Below are 13,576 nucleotides of genomic sequence, written 5' to 3' on the forward strand. Positions count from 1 at the left end.
AATTGAATGCATTTATTTTATTTTACTTTTCCAAGTATCATCATTTCTTAACATTAAGTTTCCTATCTCAAAGTAAAATATTTTATAAATCATTAAATGATTTATGGAGTTAACTTTCTCTCCCATCTTAAAAACATAACTCTCTGAACTTCATGTTTTTTTGGTAAGAAATTAAACACAATGGATTTTATACATTAAACATGGTATTTTGAAGTATGCCCACTAATAATTAAATAAGCCAAATCTGTGGGTAAAATTTAACCATAGTGCTATTATTTTCCATTTCTCCATTAAATATGCTCTCTTTGTCCTTCTCCAATAGAGCTGAGTGGAAAATGGGACAATTAGAGGAACAATTACAAACTTCGCAATGGGACCGATGTGCTGTGTGGCCTTGGAAAAGTCACCTCTTTCAGCCTCAGGTTCTTCAAATGTGAAAAGGGGGAAATGATACTTAAGGATAAAATAACATGTATAAAGCACATGGCAAGTGGAAGGTACCTGATCAGTGGAGGCTGTTATCTTTCCTTTAATCCTACTGCTCAGCTCATATCTACTTTGACAAAAGGCGATGACTATGGTGTCCTAGTAACTGTTCGGTATGTGAAGACATGAAGATAGAATAATAACAGATGGTTTTAGATCACCCTTAGAGTTCAGAAGTTGGTCATGTTTATATCCTTCAAACAGTGTACATGTGTTCTGATCTTGGGTCCTTTCCCTTAGATACCAATGTTTATGAGGTTGTTTCCTCTTGTCATTCAAATCTAGGTTAAATTCTATCTCCTTACAGAGTTTGACCATCTCTTCTAAAACACCCAGTCATGATGACATCACCCGTTCTATTTTCATTACTGACATCTCACTTATTGGTATTTGGGATGTTTACAACATTTTTTTAAAAAACTATTTCTTTGCACTGGACTGTATAGTCCACAATAACAGGGATCTCTTGAGCCTGAACACTGCTCCTACAATGATGCCTTACATGTGCTAGGTGCTCAATATATACTTGTTCAAACAATGAATGCATGTTTCCACTCAGAATTGGAATCATAGTCTATTTTAAGGTTTATTCTGCTTCGTTTCTTCTGACCTACTGTTCTATTTTAGTATCAACTGCCTTGTTACATTAGAAAAGGATAAGGTCTTTACTTCTGACTATATTCTGTTACTGTCTTTATGTCGCTGGCTTCTTTTATTGGTGTGGGTCATTTCCTTTTCTTAATGCGAGGCTGAATACACTAGAGTCTTTACTGTTCATAGTCTGTTCTTTGTCTTGAATTCATCCTGAATTTTGCTGGATAACAGTTCATTAATTTCTCATTAGAGCCTCTTGAGGCCTTAGCTCCCACTAGATTTTGAATTAAGATTTTTCAGTTTTTAACATTTTTCTATTCTTTCCCTCTTGTGATTACTTTTCCTCTGCATATTTTTATCTCTGTGTTAACCGTGGTGACACATTCCGGGAGAGCACCCCTTATTTGGGGGGCAGAATGGGAAAATGGTATATGCTCAGAGGACCTGGGGACAGATTTGCTGTACGCTGTGGCAGAGAGGCAGAGCAGAGGCAGAGCAGAGGCAGAGACGGCCACTGACAAGTGAGGTGAGATGAGAACAAAGACGGAGCGAGCAAGGTCATGTGTGAAGGGGAGTCGCATGGAGTGCTCTGTCATCTCTGCTCCTTCAGAATGGGACTGTTGCCAAAACTGATTGACTGGGACGAGAATGAGAGAGAGAGGAAAGCCATGGCCCCTAGAGCAGGTTCATTCAATTCCCTTAGAGTGAATGAAACCTGCAATCTCATTTCATCTGGTGGCAGGAAATGGCATTAACGGTCAATGTGATACATGGACTCAGTTATGGGAGAAGATTTCCTACCAACCAAAGTGTGAAGAAGTGAGAGCAACTATTTTTTACTATAAACATGGAAATTAGACTTTGTCAAGTAACGGTCCAATCTATAATTTAACATGCTGGAATATGAAACTACAAGATGTCTAAAATTATTCCCATCTGTCATCTTCTTGAAACAAACACAGTTTTTCAGAACCACACTCTGCATGGGATAACCAATAGCCTTTATTAAATGTGGATTTTACCTCACATTTCGGTAATTTAATTTAATTTTTTTGGCTATGAAAAAATAAAAAAACATCATTTTAGTACTGTTATTCTTCATTTCTTTGGTGATAGCTGGATGTAAAGTATAAAAGATTTTCAAATAATAGATTGTATCAATCAAACTTATGAGATAGCAACAATTCAGAAGCATTGTATATGCAAAAAATATAAAGATCTGCTAAAGCTATTGCTAAGGACTAAGGATAATTATGATTTTCTTAAATGAGAGAAAATGACAATCTTTGTTACTAAATTCATGCACACTGCAGAAACATTAAAATGATTTGAAGCTTCTTTTCTCCCCACGAAGAAACCATACTCTTTGCACCTGCAGTGACCTTATGTGGCCTCCAAAGAGTAAACTCATGACTACTCAATACAATAGTAAAACTAAGTGTGATATACAATACTTGCTGGACCTCTGGTGGCAGCCAGGGAGGTGATTAGAAATAAAAATAACTGTGAAGCAATTTGGTTTCAGTATTTAATCTCAAAGAAAAATTGACCAGAGACTCTTATTGAGCCAAACTTAATGACTCAATTACAATTCCTTTTCTTTCTTTGATGGAAAAGAAATAGTAAAGAAGGGGGAATGGCCAACCTGTAACACTCACACAAAGGAAGAAGAAATTAGGTAACCTAAAAGTTATCAAAACACCACATTTTCATAATAGCATTAAAAGGAGCATACCAGAAGGCAGAAGGGGTTCTAAGTATAAAGAAATTTTGAGTGTTACAGGCTAGAATGGGAGTCACTATTCCCCTAAGACTCTAAGGACTATTTGTTCTCTCTCTCTCTCTCTCTCTCTCTCTCTCTCTCTCTCTCTCCCTCTCCATTTATCTATCTCTATTTCTCTGAATATGGAAGGCAGACAGATGGATCCATAATAACATAGGTTAGAATTGATGGTGGCCTACGAGTAGATCTGGACAGAAGATTAAAGAGATGTTCAGGAAAGCTAACAATCAACATGAATTATAAATGATTAAATTTGATGTTAAGTAGTAGAATTTAGTAGTATATTGAGGTTGACTTATAAATATTTGTCAAATCAATAAATGAGAAAAGAAAGGTTTCTGGCTTGGGTATTGGGTGACTGATGGTGCATTGATTTCTTAAAGAACTTAGTGAGTTCATCTAGATAGGTCCCTTCCCTAGCCCAAGGCCACATTAAAGATACCACTGTATCAGCTATATTATTTTCAGAGTTGTATGTAAGTTAGGCACTAGAGCAAGAAGCAGGGTTTATTATTTTTAAAAGAAGAGGAAGGGAAGGAAGTAGGTCAAACCCTGACAATGGAGACAGAGGACAGTGAAGACCAAATGAGCTGATCAGTTCAAAGGTGATGTGTTTTTTATTTGTATGCTCAAAACCAAATACAATAAGGAAGAAATCTGGGTGAGGGAACCTCTTTTACTTTTAAACAGAGCTGGTAGGTGTGTGAGAGTGTGTGTGTGTGTGTGTGTGTGTGTGTGTGTGTGCGTGTGTGTGTGTGTGTGTGTGTGTGAGAGAGAGAGAGAGAGAGAGAGAGAGAGAGAGAGAGAGAGAGAGAGAGGACAAGTAAATACATTGGACCATGACAACCTGTTTGGATGTCATCAGTTCATCGGTGTGTGTGATACTCCTTTTTCTGATCAGGCTTCAGGAGTGTCGAGATAATCTCTCCAAACAAGTTCACTTGTATTAGTAACAGAAGTAAAGATAGAAATCATTAAAAGGTAAGCTTTTGGGATGCAGATAAAAATAAATAGTATCTGTACATGGAGAAAATGTTCTCTTTTTGGAGCATAGCATGACCCTGTTTTTAGTCCTGCTATGTGCATATGTCTGTATATACACAGATATAATTTTTACAAATACTTTATCATGTTACTTAGCTCCCCTCAAATTACATGCTCATTTGATTTCAAATCTCTACTTTGTTTCTTCCCCTGAAGTGTCTTTTTCCTTTCCTACCTGAACCCTGTCTTCTTCACAACCCAACTCAAGCCAAAGCCTTTCAATAAGATTTTCCTTGAGTATTAGTTTATTGACTTCTTCTATCTCTGAATTTAAATCATAGGCAAGTATTTAATTCTATGTACCCTCTATTCTCCTGAGCTCAAGCACAAAATGTTTGCATTCGGGAGGTTCCCAATAAATTACTGTTTGGTGAATTAGTGAAGAAAATACGGGTTCACTCCTCCAGTAATGGAACTTTTGGCTTCCTCCCAGCATTCACTCCATTCCACCCTCTCACATCATGTAAGAGCCACTGGTTGGGTGGGGTTGACCCTCTGCTAGTTCCAGGAATGGGCCTTGGTTGCCTAAACCAGTCCGCATAATTCCATCCCTCTGGCAACAGTGATTTGTTCAAGTGTAGACCCATGATCTGACCTGGCCCAATCAGAATAAAGCTTAGGATGGTTGCTAGTCTGTAGTAGGGAGAAGTTCTGACTCTTTATGGATCTTGTGATGTGCAGATGTTATTACTGGAACTGTTGCAATCAGTTTGCTAATGTGGGGGAAGGCAGCCTGAAGGGAAAGCCAGGAGAAGACAGAGCATCACTGAGAATGGGAGTCAGTAGTCTGGCCAAACCACGCGGAAGCCACTACCACTGCTGGAGGCTTTAGTCATTTCAACCAATAGACTCCCTTTATAGTTTAAGCCTGATAATGAGATTTTCTATAACTAATATGCCGCCCTATTGTTTGTTGAGTTTCTCCTATTTTTAAATCTTTGGGATACAATATGTAATTTGTCTTCTAGCAACCTAATTCATTTAGGGAAATACATAGCAGCAATCTTGGATAACATTCACTAGCCTAATAAGTTCATTATATATTTTTGATGCCTATGTCGATTCTAACCAAAGTCATGCTCACAAGTGGTAAAATAATATATTGAGAACTGTTTCTATCACAATTTCTGCTCAAGGCGATCAGAGTTCTTAGGCATTCAGAATTGATATTGATTTATTTTATTAATCAATATCAAATATTTCCTGAACATTTACATCCATTCTAATCGTGTGTGGATAGACATACATTGCGTGTAGGTACTTTGCGAAAGATGAGCTTCTGCTTAATATTCCTCAGGGTTTATGGCAATATATGAAATGTAGCTACCTTTTCGATGAAACTGAAGAGACCCCAGCAGACATATGGATTTTAGCATCTCTGTTGTGTACATTTCTAAGCAGCACTGCAGCTGGATATAAAGCCGACAGATTTCTGGATGAATCTCACCACCTTCCGGGCTGCAACACAATGAAAGAGAAAAGCTGTGAACATTCTCAGGATTCCACTCATCAGCCGTTCGCCTTAGCTCTGAGAGGAAAAGGTGCTCAATGATGCTTCCTTAAATCTTTGAGTCTAAAATTTAGGACTTCCTGCTTTCAAACCAATGTGAATATGACCAATTTCATAGTTCTTACGTAAGTGTCTTTCTGACTAACAGTTCTTAATTTTTTCCCCTCTTCAGCAGCAGATTTCTGCTGGGAGCTGAAAATCATAAATGTTTTAAGTAATTGAAAATATCAGATATTTTCAACTTAACTATTGGAACAAATTCCAAAATATATTTAAACCATAAAAATATCCTAGCTTGCAAGAAGAGATTAAAACCTCTTATTTTCAGAGAGACAAATGAAGAACTAGTCAATTGCCAGTGGTGAGATTGTTCTTTAATAGTTAAGACCCTAGCATATGATTAGAGAGCCAGATACAGATTATTTTTATCAAAAGCTTTTGTTTCTGTCTAAAGGATGTTCCTTTATTGTTTGCTATGGTTAATTTATGAGAGGCCAAAAGTTTTTAATGAAAAAATAAAATTTTTATGAAAAAAGAGAAAAGTTATAAAATTCTAATAATTACACCTAACAATCTAGTGCTAAATACTGAACTTATGTTTTAAAATTTATTCTACAGTCCTTGAGCCTTTCTCTATTAACTACAATAAAAATATAAATGTGAATATGACAGCCCTAGCTGGTTTGGCTCAGTAGATAGCGCATCGGCCTGTGGATGCCGATACTCTATCCACTGGGGGACATGCAGGAGGCAGCCAATCAATGATTCTCTCTCATCATTGATGTTTCTATCTCTCTCTCCCTCTCCCTTCCTCTCTGAAATCACTAAAAATATATTTAAAAAAAATAAATGTGAATATGATAAAACACAAATGATCACTTTTATTTTTTGATTAAGAAAAGAGGAGTTAGTTGGCAATAAAACTCTTTTTTTTTTTAAATCCTCACCCAAGGATATTTTCTCCATTGAATTTCAGAGAGAGTGGAAATGGGGATGAGGAGTAGGAGAAAGACAGAGATTGAAGGGAGAGAGAGAAATATTGATGTGAGAGAGACACATCCATTGCTTGCTTCCCAACAAGCATCTGACTAGGCTGGAGTGAACCTGCAACCCAAGTGGTGCCCTAGGCCAGAATTGAAACCGAGACCCTTTGGTGCTCAGGCTGACCAGGGCAGAACTCTTTCTTTTATATACAAGTAAATTAGCATGTGTTGGATAAAGCAAACTGAATAAAAGGGGTAAAGTTTAGAGCGAGATTTAAAATGGAAGGAGCTTACAAGTGAACTCTGTCAATTGTCCTAATGCATTATTTTTATTTCTATCCCCATTCATTTAAAATGCAGTGAAATCTGATGAAATAATGCAGTGTTTGGATTTGATTCCTTTGGAAAGTGGGTCAGTGGCAAAATGTCTGGGGTAATTATTAGAAGAAAAATTGAGGCTTCAATTTTTAAATTCTGGATGTAAAAGGAATTTGTATTTATGCCGCACTTTACAATGACAGTTTTCACTTTCAGTACTTATTTAGTGGCGGAGCCAGAGTGTGCCTAACTTTGTGGCTTACATAACCCCCCAAAATGCAACATTCTTTGCTTCAGCGCCAGTGAGGGGCACACTCATCCTGTGTCTTTCCTGTGTCAGAAAGAACAAAGTGTCTCAAAAGAGCTTCTATGCAAAATGTGGCTTTAGCAGAAAAATAAAAGACTACAATACTCTCTCATTTGTGTCTCAGGGTTCTAGCCCTAGGCCAACATTGGGATCAAGCATATCTCTAGTAGAAGTTTCCAGATTTTCTTTCAGAGCTTCCTCCCGTGGGTGCCTCCCACCCTCAGGCTGGACCCCATACCCCTCCACCACATACATAAGGTCTCATGATTTCATAGCATCTGAGCCTTTCAAAAAGTCCCTGTCTGTGGCCCATCCCGGTATGGCCCCACTAGACTCTGAAGGGATACTGTGCATTACTAGTTGGTGTAATCAAAAGTCGTGCTGTATGTTACCTGCTAATACATTGACTCCGATATAAAAATGTGAAGATAGTGTCTCATCCCTAAGGCAGGTTAGAGGGAAAATACTTTAAGGCAGGCAGGTCTTTTCTGTGCTGCTTCATCATCCCAATCCTAGCTGCCTATTTTCACCTACGCATAACATTGGCCCTGGTGGCTCATATGCAGATTTAAAAAGCCACCTATAGTAAATCTGTTGTATGTATTGTACATTAGATGAGTGGGACAATTAGCGAGGACAGTATCATTCCAAGCCATGGAGTATTCTTATTTTCAAAGATATAAAATATGTGCTTTAGTGGCTTAGTTCCAAAAATATGCAAACCTCATAGATAGATGACATTTAAAGTAATTTAAAGAAATGACTAGAGTTAATATTCTAGTCATAACTTCAGAGCCAGTATGTTTTGTTTATTATTTTGTAGCTAGACAGAGAGAGCTAAAGCAATGTATTAAGTGCTTCTGTAAAAAGGCAAATGGAAACGGAGATTAAAATGCCTAATTCATAGCATTTCCTTGGGTGCCATCTCCCTAATGCCTTTGTAACCAATGGCGATTCCAGGAACTGTGGAACCATTTTGCCCTTTGTAGCTGTTATGGGAAGGAACTAAATAGGTGCCACTGGAAGTGGAATCTGCCAAACTAAAATTAATTTCTGCTAAAGTTGCATTACACATTTCCTAGTTAGAAACTTCATACATATATGCGTGGATTATCCTTTGAGAGCTTGGAAAAATTGAGAAAGAGAGGAACTAGTTAAAGAGCAGTGGAAACGTTATCTCTCATGTCAGTGATTCATGATCCCTTGACCGGGTTACATTAGCCTCGAGACTTGTATATTGTATTTTTCCCACGTTAGAGCACTCAGCTGTATTGCTAATTACTAAAGGTTCATTAAAAGGCAAATTGTCAAATGGGTTAGACTATGTTTAATGTTATAAGCAGTGAACTGAAACAGTTTTGAGAAGCGTTAAGATCATTTAGGTTATTTTCATAACAAATGAGCAAGAGTCAGAGCATGGCGAATGGAAGGAAAGCCAAGAAAACAGCAATTTGAAAGTGTGAAACTTCCCAGGGATAAATGGTAAAGACTAAGGAAACATTTACATTAATGTACCCGCCTGGTGTGCTCAGTGGATGAGCGTCGACCCTTGAACCAGGAGGTCATGGTTGGATTCCAGTCAAGGGCACATGGCTGGGTTGTAGGCCCTATCCCCAGGAGGGGGCATGCAGAAGGCAGTCAATCAATGATTCTCTCTCATCACTGATGTTTCTATCTTTCTCTCCCTCTCTTCCTCACTCTGAAATCATATTTTTAAAATAATGATTAAAAAAGGAAATGGCAGCAACTTAACTCAGAGCTAACTTTACCGAATATCACTTAGACTTAATCTACAATGATTCATTCTTCTTAAAGTTTAGGTCTATGAGACATTCCTGAGGTGACTGATGCTCATTCAATTCAGACAAAAGAAATTTTATCAGTTAGCGACTAGGTTGTGATTATTTATTTTCTTATGAGCATAAGTCAAAAGCTAAACTGATCATTTTGATTATGTTGAAAGCCTCAGTATTAATAGGAAAACACCCTAGAAATGAACGTCAACAATAGTTCAGTGATTTAGAGCTCAAGTTGAATGCAAAAACATTTAAAATAACTGCCAAATAATGCATCTTTCACATAATTCCTTAAAGATGAGAATTAGGATTTAATGTTTTTAATTATCCGACTTAAGAAATCTGAACTGATATAGTAACTAGGGTACATGTGTATGGATAGCGCCTCAATCACTTGATGATAGAAACACTTTCTATTGTGGATATTCTTATTTTGTAATTCAAAAAAGACTGACCAAGCCAACTATCAGTGGTGATGTGCAGCAACAGAGACTCTCATGCATTGTTGGTGGGGGTTAAAATGGTACAATTCCTTTGAAAATAGTTCTGAAAGTTTCTTATAAAACTAAACATACACCTGTCCTATGACCTGGCAATTCCATTGCTAGGTAATTACGCAAGATAAATGAAAACATTCACAAAAAGATCTCTATAGGAGCATTCACAGTAGTTTTATTTAGAATAACCCAAAATTGGAAATAGGCCAGGTGTCTGTCAAGAGGAAAGTGGATAAAGAATTCAGTATATTTCCACAATAGAGTAATACTGAAGAATTAAAAGGAATGAACTCCTGACACACGAAACAACACAGATGCATCTCAAGAACATGATCTTCAGCGAGAAAAATCCCATAACACAAAAGAGTAAATAAATCATAACACCATTTATATGAAGTTGTAGAACAGATAAAACTAATTAATAGTGACAAATATTAGAATAGTGATGGGAAGGGGCATGAGGGGAGGGAACTTTCTGGGCTGAGGGTAGATAGAGATTTGAGATACACGAGTGTATTCATTTGGCAAAACTTACTGAATGGTACACTTAAGATTTATGTATTTGCTTATAAGAAAATTGTACCTAAAAAGAGAACCATAAGCAAGTATTGACCTCTAGTTAATAATATGCATGCTGAACTATTCAGGAGTAAAGTTTACTGATGTCTGCAACTTCAGAAACATAATGTGAATTTCTGGTTGGATAGAGGGATGAAAAGACAGGTAGATATGCGGTAAAGCAAGTGTAATAAAATGTTAATTGTAGAATCTAGGTGATGGGTATTTTCTTGATGTCCAAGGATTTTCATTTCCCCAACTATTTTCATGGCATAAATTGAACAAAACAACTGATAAGCTTTATGGCTAGTGAGGTCAAGTTTAGGAGAGAACACACTGGGGATTTCAGTGACAAAATGCCTTGGCCCTGTTTCTGCTTTTTTGCCGAATTTGCCAGACTTTGGTGTTCTGAGCAGCTACGAAAAGCTTTTTGAAAACCAGCAAATGTTTGTTGTTTTGAAAGTCTGTCCCTAATGTAGTGGTTTATATATTTAGTTGAAGGCAGCAAAACATAATAAAAGGAAAATGGGTTCTGGAGTCAGAAAACTTAGCGCTAAATATAGACCTGGCTGGTTAGAATTGTGATCTTAGAAAAGCCACCTTAACTTCTCTGGGACTCAGTTTCCCAAGCTGTGAGGTAGGGATAACAACTATTTGGGCTGAAGTCCCTCAAGGTTATTTCAAGGATCAAATGGGACCATGTGTGGGAAAACGAGTACAGATTGTGAAGGACTGTTAGAGGTTGGCTGCAATCCATCTTAACTCATGAAAGTTGTGTTTACTTAGCCTCATGCTTGCGTAGAGTCTCTAGTTTTAAAATTATCTGCTATCCTATTACATGTCTTATGTGCTTACTGCTCCCACATATGAACTTTGGTTAAATAAACATGCCGTTAGGCTGGGGAAAATAGGTGTGACCCCGTTGACAAGCATCAGCGTTTCACAGATGTTAGTAAACATGTGGGGTTTGTTGCTACAGAAGAGATGGGAACCAGAACTCCTGTTGCAGCCAATGTAACCAAGTTTGTCATTTCCCAATCAGTCCTGTTGTTGGCTATTGAGCCAAATGGTAAGGAAAGATTCAGGAAGCCAAACGGGATGAGGGAAGGGGTCATACCCTTTGCTTTATTTTTCAGAGCAAATAGCCAGGGAGGAAAGGGATTTAATGGTTTACTCAAGGATTTTTATCTCCAGGTTATCTCTTCTAATACCGCCTGTGGTTTCTTCCCACATGGATTCCACTTAACCCTAATTCTGTGCCAAATTTAAGGACAGCCTCAGATTCTAGCCTTCAAGGTTTCCTTGAAGTAGATACTCAGGTAGTCCCCTGAGTGTATATAACCCATGGAAAGTCACAGGTCAAAGAGGGCACACATGTGTGTGGATACGTGACCCAGTTGTTATTTTAGGTTTCAGACTCACTCTTACAGGCAATTATAGGGTCTATCCGAGTTCATAAACCCAGAACATATGCCAGATACTCACTAAATGACTCTACTATTGTATACCAAAATAAGCAGTGCAATTAAAAGAAAAGCCTAGTTAATGAGAAGAAATGAAAAGAAGACATTTTTCGCCCTATGTCTTCATTTTCCTCATAATCTTCTTCTAGTGAGTTTTTTTTTAATGAAAGTTGTGTTTTAGGCAGAGACCTGTATTTTCTTCATAGAGAGTCATAGCAAGTTTGGTCCTCCCAGGACCATTGGAGAAATAATTGCAGTAAATCCCCTCACTTCACAGCACCTCCTTTCATGGGAACATATGGCTCTGTGATGTCCTCACCACTGAACACCAGTGGGGATCAAACTCTACCCTGGAGCTATTCGGGTTGAGTCAGAAATGAAAGGATTTTCACAGGAAGGAGAAACTGAAGTGCAACTGAATTACCTTTTGGTCGCTACCTTGAGCACCTTTATGCAAAGCAACTAGGTTCAAGGGGCCAGCACAGTTCATGGCAATGGTTCTCAACCTTCTGGCCCTTTATTTATTTATTTTTTAAATTTATTTATTTTTTTAGGTTTTTAAAAATATATATATTTTATTGATTTTTTACAGAGAGTAAGGAAGAGGGACAGAGAGTTAGAAACATCGATGAGAGAGAAATATTGATCAGCTTCCTCCTGCACACTCCCTACTGGGTATGTGCCCGCAACCAAGGTACATGCCCTTGACCGGGATCGAACCCGGGACCCTTCAGTCCGCAGGCCGACACTCTATCCACTGAGCCAAATCAGTCAGGGCCTTTCTGGCCCTTTAAATACAGTTCCTCATGTTGTGACCCAACCATAAAATTATTTGCGTTGCTACTTCATAACTTTAATGTTGCTACTGTTATGAATCATAATGTAAATATCTGATAGGCAGGATGGTCTTAGGCGACCCCTGTGAAAGGGTCGTTCAACTGCCAAAGGGGTCTCGACCCACAGGTTGAGAACCGCTGGTTTAGGGCCATATTATTTATGGCCCTCATTTCCCTGTTACTTTTGTTTTGTCCTCTGGCAGGATCTCTGACATGACCTCTGACATTTCCCCCTGACCCCATTGGGAGAGAGTTGATAAGTACTGGGTAGTATTACCAAGCAGCTTATTTATTTTCCATTTAAAGATTAAAAACTATATTTAAACAGATTTTAAACACTTAAGAAAATCAATAGCCATCAGTTTCCTGACATTATGCTACTTACAATGAAATAAGACTAAAATATGACTATTGAATTGTAAATCACCTTATTTATCTTAGAAGTTACTGAATAAGGCATTGCTGGAGAGAATTGGGACTGGGTGGTGACTTTGTTGGCGATTCTGAGACTTTCTGGGAATTTCTCAGGGCATCAGAGGCTGACAGAGTTAATAGGCTACACATCATGAATTCTTTTTCGTGATACTTGAATCTCATGCCTATTGATTAGTAGAAAATGAACCTTTATATATAAGGCCCTATCTTTTCAATCTCCAAAATAAAATAGCTTTCTTACTTTGTCTTAGCCTCTTCCCTCATCTTTCTATCCTTTGGGCTTGAGGGTTTCCTGGCCCTTCCATTTTTTGTTTGTTTGTTTTTTAATCCTCACCTGAGGATATTTTTCCCATGGATTTTTATAGAGAGTGAAGGGAGACAGGGAGAGAGAGAGAAAGGGGAGAGAAACATCGATGTGAGAGAGACGTATGGATTGGTTACCTCCCATATGCACCCCCACCTGGCCAGGGACAGAACCTGCAACTCAGTGCCCTTGACCTGGAATTGAACCCAAGACCCTTTAGAGTGCGGGCCGATGTAGTGTGCTAACTACATAGCACACTGGCCAGTGCATTGGCCCTTCCATTTTTTTCTCCCTCTGATTCTCTCAGTGGTTTTCTCTTTATGATCTCCTGTTTAGGGTCATATGGAGTCTGCAAACAGCTCATTAGGTCCTGGTTTCAGGGGTTGGGATTCTCACAGCTGGCAGACAGAGGCCTGTGGCTGAGAGAGTCTGAGTCTTGAATTCTTAAATCTCTGCTGGAATGACAATTGGCACATTAGGTTACATGGGTAGAAAACAGCTCTTCCCCACTGACTATAGCTAGGATCAGTCTGTGTTTAAATATATATGTGTATGTGTATGTGTATGTGTATGTGTATGTGTATGTGCATGTGTATGTGTGTGTGAGTATGTGTGAGTGTATTTATTTTACAGAAACATATAACTATCTGTTTCCAATTTTA

At 38.1% G+C, this 13,576-nt stretch overlaps 1 protein-coding gene across 2 annotated transcripts in view; it reads right to left on the reverse strand.

Moving 5' to 3' along the window:
• The window catches only part of RGS7BP (regulator of G protein signaling 7 binding protein), a 129,556-nt gene that overhangs the window by 64,650 nt on the left and 51,330 nt on the right, over positions 1 to 13,576 (reverse strand). For both annotated transcript variants that reach the window (XM_059694541.1, XM_059694540.1), the window contains exon 3: positions 5,235 to 5,365. In XM_059694541.1, coding sequence (XP_059550524.1) covers positions 5,235 to 5,365 — 131 coding nt within the window. The remainder of the gene's footprint in view (positions 1 to 5,234; positions 5,366 to 13,576) is intronic.

This window comes from Myotis daubentonii, chromosome 4 (assembly GCF_963259705.1).
Source record: "Myotis daubentonii chromosome 4, mMyoDau2.1, whole genome shotgun sequence".
Classification (NCBI taxonomy): Eukaryota; Metazoa; Chordata; class Mammalia; order Chiroptera; family Vespertilionidae; genus Myotis; species Myotis daubentonii.